General features: G+C 41.7%; 1 protein-coding gene across 6 annotated transcripts in view; it reads left to right on the top strand.

Moving 5' to 3' along the window:
* The window catches only part of CDK6 (cyclin dependent kinase 6), a 260,451-nt gene that overhangs the window by 60,256 nt on the left and 180,947 nt on the right, over positions 1 to 19,248 (top strand). For all 6 annotated transcript variants that reach the window (XM_005205136.5, XM_005205138.5, XM_005205137.5 and 3 more), the window contains 1 exon segment: positions 6,993 to 7,128. In XM_005205136.5, the coding sequence (XP_005205193.1) occupies positions 6,993 to 7,128 (136 nt within the window).

Raw genomic sequence — 19,248 nt, 5'->3', positions numbered from 1 at the left:
GCCAGACATCTCACAGCTCTTAAATTGTTTGATGTCCAAACGTTCAAGAGTATGGAAAAAAAAGTGACAGGAAAAAAGTCCTCACAGAACTTCCTGTGACAGGTCAGAGTTTTAATCACAGCAAATAATGCAGATTTCCCTTTAATTATAACCACAATAGAAAGGCAGGGAATGTGTTTACAGAACATGTTGTTTGGGAGACCTTTGTAAATTGTTAATCTTTGGAAATCCCAGACCTATTGGACATAATCCCATCCATTAGACGAAGACAACTTGCCTATGCAGTAGATCCAGAATAGAGAGTTAAGTGGAGAACACGAACAGGAAGCAGTCGCTCCGAATTCCAGTGGGTAGGAAGCAGAGTTAATTCGTGGAGATATTTTGTTGTGAGATGATTACATCACTAGGGCAGCTGGACAGCTGAGTGCGGCGCTGGACCGCAGTGCTTGCTCCCTGCCCTGCAGCTGGGGTGTCAGGACAGCAGAGACAGGGAGAGGATTGCTTTATGGGATGGTTAGGGGCTTGTCTGACTTAAATGTGAAATGATAATGACCTCTCTGCCTTTTTTTGGATCATGTTTCCTGCAGCTAAATTGCATTCATAGACTCAGTGAGGGCTCAAGAACCACTTTCCATTTCTGTTTTTTGAATATTCACTTGGATCACATTAAGCTAAACCCTAATGGATAACTTTTGAATGGTAGTTCTCATTTCCTCTAGAAGTCATCTGAGATAGTTTGTTCATCTTCGACACAGTGTGATTATATTTCTCTTACAGCCCTGTAGTTATGCAATCGCTGAAATGGTATTTTTGTCAGTTTACTGAATAGCAAAGAGATTTTTTTTTTAAAGGTTTAGAAAGCCTTGAGATGTTGATCAACACAAGAAATCAGACAGCTGAAGTTGTTTCCCAGGCTGTATGTTCAAGTGTTCAGACCTGTCTGGCCCTTTTGTTTTGCAAGTGTTAGGGGCTCTAGGCAGCCTGGCCACATTCCTTATTGATTTATATAAATATATTACAGATTGTTAACCTCCTGCCAAATACCAGGGATTTCAGTTCTTGTTTAGCTCAGTTGCTTTATGTGAGTCTGATCTGTTATATTAAAGCATCTATCTTCTCTTTATTGCTCACCAAAGTGATTACTATTTGCTTTGGGCTGATTCCAGATAGAGTCATTGTAGATGAGAAAGCATCCAAAATATTATGTTCTAAAATTCCTAAGATTAGTATTTATAACTGTTGATTCAAAGCGCATTTTCTACCCGTTATCACTAATGTACTGAAGGAGGAAACGGCAACCCACTCCAGTGTTCTTGCCTGGAGAATCCCATGGACAGAGGAGACTGGCAAGCTGTAGTCCATAGGGTCACAAAGAGTCAGACAAGACTGAAGCGACTTAACACATAACATAACATCACTAATGTAACTTAATTTTACTATGGTAGTGTTTACTAAACAATCAAGTCAGGCTTCCCAGCTGGTGCTAGTGGTAAAGAACCCGCCTGACAATGCAGGAGACATAAGAGATGTGGGTTCAGTCCCTGGGTTGGGGAGTTCACCTGCAGTAGGGCACGGCCACCCACTGCAGTAACCTTGCCTGGAGAACCCCATGGACAGAGGAGCCTGGCGGGCTACAGTCCACAGGGTCACAAACAGTCTGACAAAACCAAAGTGACTGAGCACTCAAGCACTCAAACAATTAAGTCAGACTAAATTTCACATTTAATATAGAGTTAGTTCCGTTCAGTCGCTCATTCGTGTCTGACTCTGCGACCCCATGAACTGCAGCATGCCAGGCCTCCCTGTACATCACCAACTCCCGGAGTTCACCCAAACCCATGTCGATCAAGTTGGTGATGCCATTCAACCATCTCATCCTCTGTCGTCCCCTTCTCCTCCTGCCCTCAATCTTTCCCCGCATCAGGGTCTTTTCCAATGAGTCAGCTCTTCGCATCAGGTGGCCAAAGTATTGGAGTTTCAGCTTCAACATCAGTCCTTCCAATGAACACCTAGGACTGATCTCCTTTAGGATGGACAGGTTGGATCTCCTTGCAGTCCAAGGGACTCTCAAGAGTCTTCTCCAACACCACAGTTCAAAAGCATCAATTCTTCGGCGCTCAGCTTTCTTTATAGTCCAACTCTCACGTCCATACGTGACCACTGGAAAAACCATAGCCTTGACTAGACGGACCTTCGTTGGCAAAGTAATGTCTCTGCTTTTCAATATGTAGTCTAGGTTGGTCATAACTTTCCTTCCAAGGAGTAAGCATCTTTTAATTTCATGGCTGCAGTCACCATCTGCAATGATTGTGATTTTGGAGCCCAGAAAGATAAAGTCAGACACTGTTTCCACTGTTTCCCCATCTATTTGCCATGAAGTGATGGGACCGGATGCCATGATCTTAGTTTTCTGAATGTTGAGCTTTAAGCCAACTTTTTCACTCTCCTCTTTCACTTTCATCAAGAGGCTCTAGTTCTTCTTCACTTTCTGCCATAAGGGTGGTGTCATCTGCATATCTGAGGTTATTGATATTTCTCCCGGCAATCTTGATTCCAGCTTGTGCTTCTTCCAGCCCAGCGTTTCTCATGATGTACTCTGCATAGAAGTTAAATCAGCAGGGTGACAATATACAGCCTTGACGTACTCCTTTTCCTATTTGGAACCAGTCTGTTGTTCCATGTCCAGTTCTAACTGTTGCTTCCTGACCTGCATACAGGTTTCTCAAGAGGCAGGTGAGGTGGTCTGGTATTCCAATCTCTTTCAGAATTTTCAACAGTTTATTGTGATCTACACAGTCAAAAGCTTTGGTATAGTCAATAAAACAAAAATCGATGTTTTTCTGGAACTCTCTTGCTTTTTTGATGATCCAGCAGATGTTCGCAATTTGATCTCTGGTTCCTCTGCCTTTTCTAAAACCAGCTTGAACATCTGGAAGTTCACGGTTCACGTATTGCTGAAGCCTGGCTTGGAGAATATATATAGAGAGTAATATTTCCCAAATACCTTCTGTGGATTACTGAGTCTGCAGGATGTTGGTGGCCAGCACTGGAGTGCAAAGCTTACAGGTTCTTCTAGGACTTTTACTGCTCTCGATGCCACCTTGGAAGCTCTAAGGAAACAGTAATAGGCTCCATTTCCCAAGTGAAATTAGTATATTATTATTATTATTATTATTCATAGTATCAAGTGAAATTTATCTTAAAAAATAAAAATAACTGTCTCCTTGAACCAGCATGAGCCACTTCTACTGAGCACCCTTCTTTTCATAGCCTAGAAGATACATAAGTATATACATTAAAAGTTATAGAATCATATTCTACTCTGTGTCTCTTTAAATATGTCTCTTTTAAAACTCCACTTTTAAAAATATTGCCAGTGAAAATTAGCGCCTTTTCTCCATGGCTTATCATTAGGGGCAGTTAGCAGCGACCCTAGGGAGCTCACACTTGGATATCACAGGTGCCTCAGGCAGCAAGAGTGAATCTTGAGAAATTGCAGAGTGCTATAACTTTGAGAAAAATAACTTGGGTGGGTTAGATGTTATTCTTGCATTGTGACACACGGAGTGTTTAAAAACGGTTTCAGTGCGATGAAGCAACGTAGCATATAGCCAGGGGTGTTAGGTAACTAACAACGGTTTGGGAGCAGGTGACCCTTTGGTTTTGCAGTGTTTTATGATCACTTCATTCTCTAGTTATGTCCCTGTCAATTTTTTTTTTCTTTTGAAAATTACTAAAATGTCTGATGTATATAGAGCATAAATGCAGTAAGAACTGAAGTTAGTTACTAGATCTTTACTGACTGGAGGCAGTGATAAGCAATGTATTTTTATTAAGGAAAAGTATTATTGATGATAGAAAGCATTTTGAAAGTAATGTGTAAGAAGCATAGCTGTAATGATGCAGTTCTCATGTTTGTATCTGATTTTAATACAGGCCATTTTTGGTTCACTGCTGTTTTATTTTATCACAAAAATAGAAGCAACTAACATAAAGAAGCTTGGTGATTGTGGAACAAAAAAGTAAAGCTGTCAAAGAATATGGGTTTAATGGGAAGAAGATGATTCAAAAGAGCCTGTGAATAAGTGGTAGTTACCTCAAATTACCATATTCAAAGAAGTGTTTTCATAAACTTCCCAGGTCAGATTCATTGTTCAGCGTCTGACTCTTGGTGACCCAATGGATTACAACACGCCAGGATTCCCTGTCCTTCACTATCTTCCAGAGTTTGCTCAAACTGATGTCCATCGAATTGGTGATGCCATCCAACCATCTCATCTTCTGTCACCCCTTTCTCCTCCTGTCCTCAATCTTTCCCATCCTCAGGGTCTTTTCCAGGGAGTCGACTCTTCGCATCAGGTGGCCAAAGTATTGGAGCTTCAGCTTTGGCATCTGTCCTTCCAATGAATGTTCAGAGTAGATTTCCTTTAAGGTCGACTGGTTTGATTCATGAATGATAGCAATCATATTTTTCACAGTACGGCATGCATATGATTTATGGCACTATTTGTAATACATTTGTTAATTAGGGGTTTTTACTTTATCAGAATCATTTTTTCAGGATAAGTCACATTCAGTTCAGTTCAGGTCAGTTGCTCAGTCGTGTCCGACTCTTTGCGACCCCATGAATTGCAGCACGCCAGGCCTCCCTGTCCATCACCAACTCCCAGAGTTCACCCAAATTCATGTCCATCGAGTCGGTAATGCCATCCAGCCATCTCATCCTCTGTTGTCCCCTTCTTGTCCTGACCCCAATCCCTCCCAGCATCAGAGTCTTTTCCAATGAGTCAACTGTTTGCATGAGGTGGCCAAAGTATTGGAGTTTCAGCTTTAGCATCAGTCCTTCCAGTGAACACCCAGGACTAATCTCCTTTAGAATGGACTGGTTGGATCTCCTTGCAGTCCAAGGGACTCTCAAGAGTCTTCTCCAACACCACAGTTCAAAACCTTCAATTCTTCGGTGCTCAGCTTTCTTCACAGTCCAACTTTCACATCCATACATGACCACCGGAAAAACCATAGCCTTGACTAGACGGACCTTTGTTGGCAAAGTAACGTCTCTGCTTTTGAATATGCTATCTAGGTTGGTCATAACTTTCCTTCCAAGGAATAAGCATCTTTTAATTTCATGGCTGCAATCACCATCTGCAGTGATTTTTGGAGCCCAGAAAAATAAGGTCAGCCACTGTTTCCACATCTATTTCCCATAAAGTGATGGGACCAGATGCCATGATCTTTGTCTTTTGAATGTTGATCTTTAAGCCAACTTTTTCACTCTCCTCTTTCACTTTCATCAAGAGGTTTTTTAGTTCCTCTTCACTTTCTGCCATAAGGGTGGTGTCATGATATTCAAACACTTTAGAAATTTAGAAGTTAATTTTATAAGTAAATGATTAAAAAACTTAGAATGTTTGAAAGTAGACAAAGTAGGGAAGAAATTTGGTTGATCTTAATTGATTTTACTGGAGTTAGAGAACTCACCCCAGGCTACCCAGAATTAAAAAGTAGTTTGGATCTGGCTATGAAGTATATGTGTGGTTGTTGGTGGTGCTCACTCCATCTGATTTAACTTAATTATAGTGTTTAAAGTTTACTTTAGATTTAGAGAGAAGTACCAAAGATTGTGGAGCCCATCGATTGCTGAAATGCAGTAGAGTGGCATGGTGAACCAGCTAGGCATTAAAAATTTAAGTGGTAATGTACAAAGTGGCTAATTGTGAGTCAACTCTGCATTATAGTACTTGGGTTACACACACATTTATAGTTAATTTCTTTGAAGAAAGTGTTGTTTCATTTTAAAACTTGAAAGAAAATAATAGAATAGAATTTTTATTAGCCTTTTCTTAGTATTTATATACATTCTTGTCCTGAAATTTATTTCCAGCTTGTTTATGTGTGGTGTGTTTAATTCTTTATATGTTTGGTGAGCATCTCATGTCCTCCCCTGCCCCCCCCCCCACAATGATGTCCTTTGACTGTTGAAACTAAAGGAGGATCAGTCCTTTGGCTTGAAAATTCTTTTGATTACTGAAGGCTTTGTTTTTAAAACTTAAATTTGGAATTAGTTGTAGGATTTTATGGGATAAATTGAATTCTCCCATCAAAACATAATTATAAAGTTTGTCAGTCTGCCTTTATCATCTTAGGGCAGAATTAGTTTGCCAATGCAATGTCTGCATCCCCCTCAAAAAAAATGAAAAATTCACAATTTTTATTAGCATGATATTTGGAGTTTTAAAACAAAGAATTCATGCCCTTTCCAGGGAGATGACTGGATTGACCAGGATGAGAACACTTTCTTAGAAATAAACCAGATTTTTCCGTATTCCATTTTAATTACTTTCATAGACATGATTTGAAGACCTTAAATTCCAGGAAAATCTAAATTGCAGAGTCCAGTGTCCTTAAAGTATGCTTAGTCTCTGTCTCTTCAATAATTCTTGACCTATGAGCTAAGAACCGTGTTTTTTATGGAGGCTGCAGTTTTTGAAACTCTGTCCAGCAGCATGTTCTCCCTAAGACCTTAGGTAAGGACTCTGCAAGCAGACCTTCTCGCGCGGCTTTCCTTTCGCCGTGGTCACTTTTGTCACCAGGGAACCAAGTGCTCCTCTCCTGAGCTTTCACGTTAAAGGGTCAGACCCAGGTGGCGTTAGTGATACGGAATCTGCCTACTGACGCAGGAGACACAAGAGACGTGGGTTCAGTCACTGGGTTGGGAAGATTGCCCGGAGTAGGGGATGGCTGCCTACTCCAGTATTCTTGCCTGGATAATCCCAAGGGCAGAGGGGCCTGGCAGGTGACAGTCCATGGGGTCCCAAAGAGCAGGACGCAACTGAGGGACTGAGCACTAACAGGTATCCTTCCATATTATCACAAGGAACGATCCAATCTAGTCTTTCCCTCCGCCTTAATTTTGTGATCAAAGGATATGTGTCAGACTTACTTCTTTTCGTATTACCACCTACCTAATACTTATTTCTTTTTCCTTTTAGGTTGTTTGACGTGTGTACAGTGTCACGAACAGACAGAGAAACCAAACTAACGTTAGTGTTTGAACACGTTGATCAAGACTTGACCACTTATTTGGATAAAGTGCCAGAACCTGGAGTGCCCACTGAAACCATAAAGGTACTAAGAGTCCTCTCTCTGCCTGGTCAAACAGTCGCACTGTTATTTAAACAGTGGCATTCTTTCCTTACGAAAATTGCCAGAAGTAGAGCCTTTGGAACTCAATATATAGTTAAATATAACTAGTATGACTAAGTAGATGTTTAAAGAATGGGGTATATTCTAGTTCACTAATTTTAGAACTCAGTGGAAAAAACCCTTTGGTTCTAATATATATTAAAATTATTAGGAAATACCTGCTCGTACGTTATCTGGCCCTGCGTCTACGAAGTATAGTTTAGTAAGTATGTTAATAGCTCAGCCATTTTCTGATGGTTTGTGAACTCGGCGTTTTTTCCTCGCTCATAAAACATTTATAGGAAGCCCAGAAGTGTCAGGTACCATCCCAAACTCTTGGGATTGAAAGATGACTTAAGACTCCTTGGAGGTCAGCAAGCTCGATGCAGTATATTGACTCCAAATCTTTTCTGCCTTTAAGTCTAAAGGGAAGAGCTGCTTATAAAGCTTTATTGGTTTACTTTGTTCTGCTTAATTGAACTCCCCAGTTGATCTTTTAGATCTCTGCACATATGTGCAGGTGTTCATGGAGATCTGTTTGGTTTTGTGAATTAGGTGAAACAGACTCTTTACCTTATCATTCATTGTGTAGAAATGACTTCTAGAATTCAGTATCATTTTATTTTATTTTAATATAAATTTATTTTAGTTGGAGGCTACTTACTTTACAATATTGTATTGTTTTGCCATACATCAGCAGGATGGGGAACATGTGTACATCCATGGCAGATTCATGTTGATGTATGGCAAAATCAGCATTTTAGATAAGAGTGAATACCTAAAAATAGTTTATATTCTGAACAGAGTAAGAAAGATCTTTTAGTGACAGCTAGGTAGGTTCCCAGTTTGGGTACATTTAGAACTTGACATATTGAATGATTTATTTATTTGGTTTTAGACTAATATATAGAATTTATTTTCTCCCATCTGCCTTTCATAAGAATCTGCCGGCCATTGCAGAAGACACAAGAGATGTGGGTCTGGGTTGGGAAGATCCCTTGGAGGAAGAAATGGCAACCCATTCCAGTATTCTTGCCTGGAGAACTCCATGGACAGAGGAGCCTGGTGGGCTACAGTCCATGGGCTTGCAAAGACTCGGATGTGACTGAGCAGCTAACACACGCACAGTCCTCCTTCCATGTTCTTGGTCATTTTCTCTTCTATCTCTGCATCCTCTTTCCTTCAGAATTCTTTTCCAGTCTTGTGACTTCAGTTCTCTCCTTTATGAGTGTGTCCAAAATACTATGTTCAGCATGCAGGGCAGAACATAGCCCCATTCTGTACTCTGCTTTCAGGCCAAATTGGACTAATCCGCATCCTCTTAGTGTGGCTCACAGCTTCCTCCCTCCGAGGCCTTCCTCTCACTGCCATTTCTTTGCTCCCCCCACTAATAGCTATCTGCTCACATATTTCAGGGCTGACCCCAGATACCATTTGGCTAACTTTTACAGCTGGATGTGATCTCATTTGTCTTTTAGCACTTGTTCTACACCTCTCTTCCTCTTTATCATATTTTGTTCATTTGTGATTATTTGTGTCCATATCTTACTTATTCGTCTTTGTGTCCTGACAGTCCATACTCAGAAATTTATACACATAGGTACAGTAAGACACGTTGTCAACCATGCTTCAGATATAATTGAAAATTATTGTTTTTTTAAATGACTTCCAATAGCTTAAACATAGACTGTCAACACAAGGATTGGCTTCTTCTGATCTATTTCTGTGTTCAAAAATTTCATTTCATTTCAGTTCAGTCACTCAGTCGTGTCCAACTCTTTGCAGCCCCATGAATTGCAGCACGCCAGGCCTCCCTGTCCATCACCAGCTCCTGGAGTTTACCCAAACTCATGTCCATCGAGTTGGTGATACCATCCAGCCATCTGATCCTCTGTTGTCCCCTTCTCCTCCTGCCCCCAATCCCTCCCAGCATCAGAGTCTTTTCCAATGAGTCAATTCTTCGCATGAGGTGGCCAAAGTATTGGAATTTCAGCTTTAGCATCAGTCCTTCCAAAGAACACCGGGAGAGGTCAATTTTTTAAACAGCGAGACAAGGTAATCATTTGTTTACACCCTGCATTTCCAGCTACATAGGTCTTTTGAACTTCATGTTAAATTCTCCTAGGATGTTAGAGGCTGCCAAGTGGAATCATTTGCAAAAGTGAAAGTGAAAATCGCTCAGTCATGTTTGACTCTTTTCGACTCCGTGGACTTTAGCCCACCAGGCTCCTCTGCCCATGGGGTTTTCCAGGCAAAAATACTGGAGTGGGTTGCTGTTCTCTTTTTCAGGGGATCTTCCCAACCCAGGGATTGAACCCAGGTCTCCCGCATTGCAGGCAGATTCTTTACCATCTTAGCCACCAGGGGAGTCTAAGAGCACTGGAGTGGGTAGCCTATCCGTTCTCCAGGGGATCTTCCTGACCCAGGAATCAAACCGGGGTCTCCTGCGTGGCAGGCAGATTCTTTACCTACCAGCTGAGCTACTGCTAAGTCGCTTCAGTCGTGTCCGACTCTGTGCGACCCCATAGACAGCAGCCCACCAGGCTCCGCTGTCCCTGGGATTCTCCAGGCAAGAATACTGGAGTGGGTTGCCATTTCCTTTTCCAATGCATGAAAGTGAAGAGTGAAAGTGAAGTTGCTCAGTCGTGTCCGACTCTAGCAACCCCATGGACTGCAGCCTACCAGGCTCCTCGGTCCATGGGATTTTCCAGGCAAAAGTACTGGAGTAGGGTGCCATTGCCTTCTCCGAGCTGAGCTACTGGGGCTTCCCATTTGCAGCAGTATCAGTAGTTAGAACAGCTGATAAACTAAAATGATGTGCTTAAACTAAGGCTTGGTCAGGCAAGAGTAGAAAATAATGTAGAGTGGGGAAAATTCCACTTCTCCTGAAGGGTGGGGGTAGAGAGGTAAGCTGGATTAAATGAGGCACAGGCAGAAAGGCAGTCACCAAGGCGAGGAGGAAAGAGAGAAGTGGAGTAGGGGAGTGACCGAGCCAGGCTTCGGGAGCAGAGGATTGGTGCTTATCAGCAGAAGCTTTTCATAAGGCAGCTTGTTGGAAGTATTTCTGAGTTCTTCACCTATCCACGGAAAGGACGTGTCGCTCCATTCTGTTGAACAGAAGATTCTCCTGGCGGCTGTTAAATGTCTTCAGTCAGGGTCAACGCCATTCTCACAGAGATGGAGGCGGGGGCAAGGACTGTGGTTATTCAAGGTTTGTGGTTAATTGTGTGTTGATGTTTTCATAATAAAACCAAACTATAGTCAGGCAGTATTTCAGGCAGCTAATTTATATGTTAATGGCTAATTGAACATCTTTCGATAACTTAAAAGATAGTCACAAGACACTTTTCGTTTTCATCCTTAATTTTTTTTTAATTAAAGTTGACTTACAGTGTTGTGTTCGTTTCTGGTATACAGTAAAGTGATTCAGTTACACACGTGTGTGTGTATATATATATATATATTATTCGTTTTCATACTTTTTCCACTAAGCTTTATTATAGAATATTGAATATCCTATAATATCCCTGTGCTAAACTGTAGGACCTTGTTGTTTATTTTATATATAGTAGTTTGTATCTGCTAACTCCAGGCTCCTAATTTATCCCTTCGTACCCCATTTCCCTTTGGTAACCGTTTTGTAAATAAGCCCACTAGTATCATTTTTTTTTAGATTCCACCAACAAGTGGTATCATATGATACTTGTCTTTCTCTACCTGACTTCATTTACTGTGATAATCTCTGGATCCCATCCTTGTCGCTGCAAACGGCGGTATTTATTCTTTGTTACGACTGAGTAATATTCCACTGTGTGACAGGTTGTTTCCCTGTCTTGGCTATTGTAAATAGTGCTGTGATGGACACTGGGCTACAGGTATCTTTTCAAATTAGAATTTTATCCAGATAAATGCCCATTCATCCTTAATTTTAAAAACTGTTGTTGAACTGTGCAGATCTACTTTTCTTTCTTATTAAATATAAGAATATAAGGGTTTGGGTTTTTTTTTTTTTTAGAATTTGAGTGTTTGAGATTCTTTAAGGTCATTATCAAAAACCTGAGTTATCATTTATAAGTGCTGTAATACCATCAAGTGGATAGTGGTTTTTTTGGAAACAGATCGTTTTAAGTTCAATATATGATTGATATAAATTTATTTTTAATGAATACTTGTATCTTTTGTTTGTAAGCTGTTGTCTTTTTAAGCATTAGTATGCAGGATAAATAGCTGCTAAGTAGACAGTTCTGGCTAGTTGAATTTTTCGAACCTGCAGCCAGAGAACAGAAATATTTTGTTGTTGTATAACTCACTTGTGAGAAGTCTTAGTAACTATATCATTATTATTATGAGGGACCTATTGGGAACATGGATTGAACTGTTCATACAGAATGCTTTCTCATAGTAAGAGTTTTTCTGAGTATACTTGTACAAACATTAATTAAAATTTTACGGGGCAAGTTCTATGCTAGGCACTTTGAGGACAGAAAACTGAATGAGTCATGAATCTTTGCTCAGGGGCTTTAGAATATACGAGCACACAGAAGCCTGTAGGATACTTCGCTATAGTTATATAAGTAGCTCAGTTGGTGTTTTCAAGTTTTAAAAAACCCACTTATTTATAAATAAACGCAGTTTGTAGCTGATTCTTGCATTATGGTAGCAAAAAACTTTCTAAAATGTGCTTCAAAATCATAAATATTATTGTCTTGCATATATCAGAACATGCCATGTTTCAGAATAGGTAAATAGGTTAAATATTTTAACGTGAAATAGGCATAGGACAGAAAACCAAGGAGAGAGACCCCTTATTACCACGACGTGAGCTGCGAGAATCGTCCTCCAGCACCCGTCCCCCTCTGTGTCGTCTTTGACACTGTTTACCTGTTGGCCCTCCTCAATTTCGCGTCTCCTGAGTGCACATTCAGGACATATATTGCATTAGGTGAGCTGTATTTGGTAAACCTAGGATGTTGCATGGTCTCTGACTAACTGTTGCAGAGGTAAAATCTTTCTGTTCAGGTCCGTTGTCAGTCTGTCTGTTAAAAAAAAAAAAAAAAGAACACATTGTTAAATCTAGAAGCTGGGCTTATCTTCTCAGTATACATACATCACATAGCAATTTTAAAATGCATTTAAATACCATTTGTTTGTAAAAGGCAAAAGACTACCCCTGAAGCCCTAAGTATTTGTGATGGTTGATAGTTGGTGAACTCATTAGAGGAAATCCGGACATTATCATAGGGCTTTCCTGGTGGCTTAGACGGTAAAGGATCTTCCTGCAGTCCAAGAGACGCAGGTTCAATCCCTGGGTCGGGAAGATCCCCTGGAGAAGGAAATGGCAACCTACTCCAATGTTCTTGCCTGGAGAATTCCACGGACAGAGGAGCCTGGTGGGCTGTCCATCAGATCAAAAAGATTCGGACACGACAGAGACTAACACTTTCACTTTTCCTTTGTCATTATCATGTGGTCTGGACTGAACATTGTCATTGAGAGAATGATGAGAATACAATAAAATTATAGGTGGTTCTTTCCAACATTTTAAAATGCTCTTCTCCTAAAAATGAATAATCACATCTTATTGTATTCACTCTTGATCTTGAAATTTTCGTCGCATTCTTTAATCTCTTTTCTTGATGTCCTAAGACACGGTCATTCATGCTGATGGTGATATTTGCATAAAGAACCCTCTTGACTGCTACGCTGTGACGTAAACAAATACTCAGACTTTGCCTCATAGGCTAATCATTGCTGTGTCTTGTTTTCCTCTTTGTAGTTCAGAATGTTTTCTGATCTCCTTAACTGTGGAGGAATTCAGTGCATCTGTTTAATTTGATCATTTGAGATTCAATATCATCTTCTGAGACTTCATTGCTTAAACTTATGAGGCAATAACTGACACCTTATGATTGTCTTATTCTTTTCTTTGGGAGTTCATAATATGTTTTGAGTATATGTGTTTACGTGGCACCTTTCACTTGTTGCAGGGGGGCGGTGCTTTATAAGGAAAGGAAAAACAGCAGCTTCCAGATTGTTGGGTTTTTTCTTTCGTGCCTTTATCTGCCACTCTGTGAGAAAGAATCAGAAAGAACTGTAAACAAATTCCCTCACTTTGCTCCTTTGTCATATGTAACTGCTACCCAGAAAAAGAACTGTATGGCAGGATACATACATGCTAAGTTGCTTCAGTCATGTCCGACTCTTAATGACCCCGTGGACTGTAGCCTGCCAGGCTCCTCAGTCCATGGGGTTCTCCAGGCAAGCATACTGGAATGGGTTGCCGTGCCCTTCTCCAAGGTATCTTCCCAACCCAGGGGTCGGACCCAGGTCTCCCGCCTTGCAGGCAGATTCTTAACCACCTGAGCCACCGGGGAACCCCATGAATACTGGAGTGGGTAGCCTATCCCTTCTCTGGGGGATTCTCCCAACCCAGGAATCAAACTGAGGTCTCCTTCATTACAGGTGGATTCTTTACCAGCTGAGCTACCAGGAAAGCCTATATATATATATATATATATATATATATATGAAGAAACTCCTGTGTAAAAATCTCACACTTTACATGCCTGCAAAATGTAATACCCTCTTTTATTAAACTGTCAGTTGGTCCTCAGACTTGCCTCTCTGGTACATTCTCTCTCCTGGTGTCTGACCCGGCTTCTCAACTATCTTTTAAGCTCTCTGAAGTCCCTGTGTCATTCTTTGGACATTCTGTACATGTAACGTGTCTTTCACAAGCAGCAATTCAAAGGCACTGAGAGATCACACAGAACACCAGCTGACTCTCCAAAACAGAGCACGGTTCTTTCAGCTCAAGACCACATGGCCTCTTTGGATGACTCAGTCTTGGAATAAAAATTATATTTTGTGCATGTATCTCTGTAACAGACAAATTCTACCGGGCTCGAGAAGGCCGAAAGACCTCGAGGTTTATGAGTCTGTGCGGGTCATTTTCTCTGCGAATTAGATTTCGTTTTATCTTCGATTGAATGTTTCTTGGAGATTTCTGTTGGTTGTAACATTTTCAATAGGAGATAAAATGTCCTATTAAGTTTATGTTACAAAACCCAGGCTTCAGAGACTGACACACACTCTTAATAGCACCTGTTTTCTGCCTCTGGGAAAGATCTGTTTTCATGAATAATATCTGCTTGCAGTAAACAGTGGCCCTGGTGTCAGGATGGGGTGGCCGGGACTGATTCATCTTTCTCCATCTGACATAATGCGAAGTGACTGCCCGGTCCCGTTACTCTGATGAGGAAAGCCCCCCAGAGCCGCCTCTCCTCTCACCCCCAAAGGAATCAAGCCATGGCCCCTCTCAGCTCCTGGTGGTCTCCACTTTGCCTGAATTATGAGCAGGTGATTTGTCTCATCTTTGCAGGACACAGAGCAAATTAACATGAAAATATCGCTTCCCAGAAAACAAGGCAGACTTGAATGCCCTGTCGCTGGCGGTCATTAGCCATCTGCCACCGACACTCATACCCTGTTTATCACATTTGAAATTCAGAGCAGATGTTGCATAATAAAGTGATCCCAAAAACAAGACGAGCAACTCAGTGAACAAATACTCCACAATGACGATGAGGGTCCTGGAAGGACATTTGTTTCAATCTGATATCAAGGCTGGACTTTGCTGAATAGACTGTGGGTTTTTCAAACACACACAGGCATGTGCACACACATCTCTCCTGGTGTTTAAAGCAAACTGCTTTTCAGAGTCACATGAAATAATTTTTTGAAGAAAGTGCGTCCAGGAAGGATGCCTGAGAGGACTGTTTAATAAGATTAAACAGTGGAATGTAACAGTAACACTAGTTCTGGTGCAAGGACCTCACTGGCCGGTGTTGGTTTTTACTCTAAGATGGGCCTCAACCTACAGCAGTCTGCCTTAAAGCAGTTCACGCCTGTGGTACAGTTGGATTTCTCAGGGCTTTGTGACTTGCCAGCACGGTAGCCCAGACAGCTGATTTGCTTCTTGGCACTCAGGATCCTGTGTTCTCTCTACCCTCTGCCTCCCCTGCCCTGCACTGTCCCCATGCCCCACTCTTTTCCCTCCTCGCCAGTGCACACAGACACACTTGGCTTTCCCAAGGTCTCCGGAGCTCTGCCCCAGAGCTTCCTCCTCGGTTCTGGGCCTTAGGCTGTCTCCAGCCTGAGTCCTAAGAACCTCTCCTTTACATTTCCCTGCCCTTCCACATTAAGGTAACATTTTAGAGGATTGCTGATTGTAATGCTTTATCCAAACAACTTGTGCACGTTCTTCATTGCATTGGCAGGCGGGTTCTTTACCACTAGCACCATCTGGGAAGCCCCTTCTGCCCATTCTGGACCCTTAGTATGCCTTTTAAAAAGTGCGTCACCTGTACATTAATGATCATACTTAGAGGCATTCTGCTTTTAAAAACCAGGTGTCTGAACTTTCATCAGGAATGTAACCTATGTATGTCATAGTTTTTCTTTGTGGGAAGTCAGCTTGGAATGTAGACTTCTGACTCAAAAAAAAAATGCCTTCTCTGAACAAACCACACCCTGGCCCACACCCTTAGCTGGGTAGGTGCCCACCTTACCCCCTACGCATATACACGCACAGAATTTGGGGGGATTTTAAAAACAGGAACGTCAGCCATAATGCTAAGTGAAAGTTAGGCAGCCAGCCTGGGAGTTGCTTGAGGGCTAAATCAAAGTGGCTCCAGCCATTGGCCACCGTCAACTCTAACAGGAGAGATGATCGGAAGGAAGCGAGTCAGCCCTGAGTTCACCTCAGATTTAGGGGGTAACCTAGGGTGAGTGAGCTACATCTGTAGTAACTTTCAGTAGCTCTTCAGGGAGAGCATTTCAGATAGTCTAGATTTTGAGGACTCTCCCAGAAACAAATCCTTAAGCAATTTCCCAGGCCCTTGTAGTAGTTGAAAATATCAGAAAGAGGACAGAATTATGTGAATACATGATTATCTCAAAGTATAACAGATGATGCTGTTTTATATATATAATCTATATACTATATATAATATTTAGATAATATGATTATATAAACATATAACAGTATAGTAAATTATAATGGAGTTATTTAGTGGGTGGGTTTGTTTTTTTCCCTAACAGGAAATATGGGTTAAAAAATAAAACAAAAAACTGGTGTCTTTCTAAAGGTACTGTAAGACTGACTCATTAAAATAAATACTGACTCACTAAAATAAACAAGTGACACTTTGATCAAGCTAATAATAGGTTAGCTGGAATCTCTTTAGAAAGCACTTCCTCACCTTGGGCATTGAGTCTGTTTATAGAGCCCATGAAGAAGTCGCGGGCAGTGTATACCCAGTGTGTGTCGCTATGGTAACAGATGGTGGAGAGATGCTCCACATAGTAGAGGGATATTCCTCACCCAAGTTTAGAGTGCGCCTGAGCTGCCTGGTTACAGTTTCTTTCCTGGCTGTCTTCCTCTAAATGTTGGAACAGTGGAGGCTTCTTCATCCTCAGCTGTCTTCTCGTCCCTGTCTATGCTTTCTGGCCAGGTGATATCATTCAGTCCTGAACCTTCAGGTATCATTATTCTTTAGCCTGACCTTTCCCTCTTGCTCTGAATGCATTATAATCAACCAGCTGTCTGATATCTTGGGACCAAAACATTACCCAAGAATCCTCTCCGCAACTCAGGCCTTCCCCATCTGCCCAGTTGTTTGATCCCCAAACCTAAGGATCCCTCTAGGTTTCTTTCTTTCCTTCACAATCTTCATCTAATCCCTCAGCAAGTACTTTTGATTTTATCCCCAAAAGATAACCCCAGTCTGACTGCTTGCTTCTCAGCATCTTTACTGCTAAACCCCTAGTCTGACCCATCAGACCAGCTTTCTAATTCAATATGCTGTTGTCACTCCTGTCCCTATATAGCACCCCCTTCCTGTGACAACCAGAGGCACCTTATTGAAGCATAAATTAATCACTCAGACTTCCCTGGTGGTCCAGTGGTTGGGAATCCACCTGCCAATACAGGGAGCATGGGTTTGATCTCTGTTCCAGGAGGATCCCACATACTGCGGGGCAGCTAAGCCCGTGCACCACCGCTGCTGAAGACCGCTTGCCCTACAGCCTGTGCTCTTAAGTGAGAGAAACCACTGCAGTGAGAAGCATGCACCCTGCAACTGGACAGTAGCCCCTGCTCCTTGCAGCTAGAGAAAGCCCGTGTGCAGCACTGAAGGCCCAGCCCAGCAAAAAATAAATAAACAAAAATGGAGAAAAGAAAATTAAGAGGTATTACTCCTCTGATAAAAACCACTTTTCTCCAGTGGTTTCCTGTGACCTGTAGAAGAAAGTCAAAAGTCCTGCCCTGCCTAGTGCCCTTTTCCTCTCCTCCCCGCCCCCCAGACCCCGTTCTGCTTCTGTGGCTCACTGTCCTTCAACCACACCTGCCTTCCCTCTGTTCTTCCAGCATGCCTCCAGCTCAGCGTGGGTACGTATTGTTCATTCTGTTTGGAATGCTCCATGCCTCTCCCTCCCCAGCCCCACGGGAAGGGTGCCTATTTCTCGTCTTCGTAATACCAGCTCAGGTCACAGCCTAATGACTTCTTCTGTGATCACCTCCCCTACCACTCCACCTCTACTCACAGTTGACCACGTTACACATGGTGCCGCATTTTATCTTCTTCACTACCCTTGGCCAAAATGATCTCATTAATTTTTTTATGTTTGTTGTTCATCTTTCCCAACTGGAAGATAAGAGCTTTGAAGTCTGAACCTAGTTTATTGTGCTGTCTCTAGTACTGTCTGGAATGTACAGAAGACCTTCAGTAAACTGGTTAGTAACAATATACCGATGCCTGTATTTCAACGTTAATTAGAGGGTTGATTGGCTTCCCTGGTGGCTCAGATGGTAAAGCATGTGTCTACAGTGCGGGAGACCCGGGTTTGAGCTCTGGGTTGGGAAGATCCCCTGGAGAAGGAAATGGCAACCCACTCCAGGACTATTGCCTGGAAAATCCCATGGACAGAGGAGCCTGGTAGACTACAGTCCACGGGGTCCCAGAGAGTCGGACACGACTTCACTTTCACTTTCACTTTCAGAGGGTTGATTACATCAGCGCCTGCTTTCCCATTGTATAAGTGAGAAAGTTGTACTTTTTCAGGGATAGATTTGTATATATTTATATATATTTACTTTCCTATTATATGCATATTATTATCTATCCATGTGCATATATAATAGAATAAATTGTATGTATGCATATGCCTGGCTTCCCAGGTGGCCCTAGTGGTAGAGAACTGACCTGCCAGTGCAGGAGCTGTAGAAGACATGAGTTTGATCCCTGGCAGGGATGATCCCCTGGAGGAGGGCATGGCAACCCCCTTGCCTGGAGAATCCCATGGACAGAGGAGCCTGGCAGGCTATATAGTCCATGGATCACAAAAGAGTTGGACACGACTTAGCAACTAAACAATAAAACATACAAACATATATATGCATATACATATAATAGAAAAGTAAGCAGAGAATATGCCATATTGTAACATATCTACTTGGTTCTTTCTTCATGCTGGGCAGAGATTGTGGAATTACCCATATCAACTAAGGATTTGCTTGGTTGGCTTGGCTTAGGTACAGTCTAAAACCAGTAACTGATGTCCACTAGAACTATAGTGCATTTTCTCCTTTAGTATTAATACTGACTTAACTAAATTCCAGAAGTCGTTCTCTTTCAATGTTTGCTAAGTGTGTTTTGTACTATGGATGGGAAACTGAGTCCAGTAAAGTGATTGATGCTGTGAATCTCAGAGCCCGTTCTCATTTCTCAAGGGTGTAGCTAACAGATAATTTGGTATTGACACATTTTTAAAAATGTAAAGGTAAGTTTCCACATGTTAACTGTTGTGTGCAAAGTTCTTTGTCATTCCCACCATAAGCAGTGGCAGCTTCAAAGAGTGAAGTTACTTTTAAAAAATCTAATTGGAAATACTCTCCTAATCATTTGGATTTTTATCATTCTTATCCAGAAATTTCAGATACCCATGTGATTGTGGAGTTTGGAAGTTAAGAAAGCACATTCTATAAGAGCAGTTGCTAATAAT

The sequence above is a fragment of the Bos taurus genome, chromosome 4 (genome assembly GCF_002263795.3).
Source record: "Bos taurus isolate L1 Dominette 01449 registration number 42190680 breed Hereford chromosome 4, ARS-UCD2.0, whole genome shotgun sequence".
Taxonomy (NCBI): domain Eukaryota; kingdom Metazoa; phylum Chordata; class Mammalia; order Artiodactyla; family Bovidae; genus Bos; species Bos taurus.
Note: the sequence above shows the minus strand (reverse complement) of the source record. Positions and strands in the feature narration are given on the sequence as shown.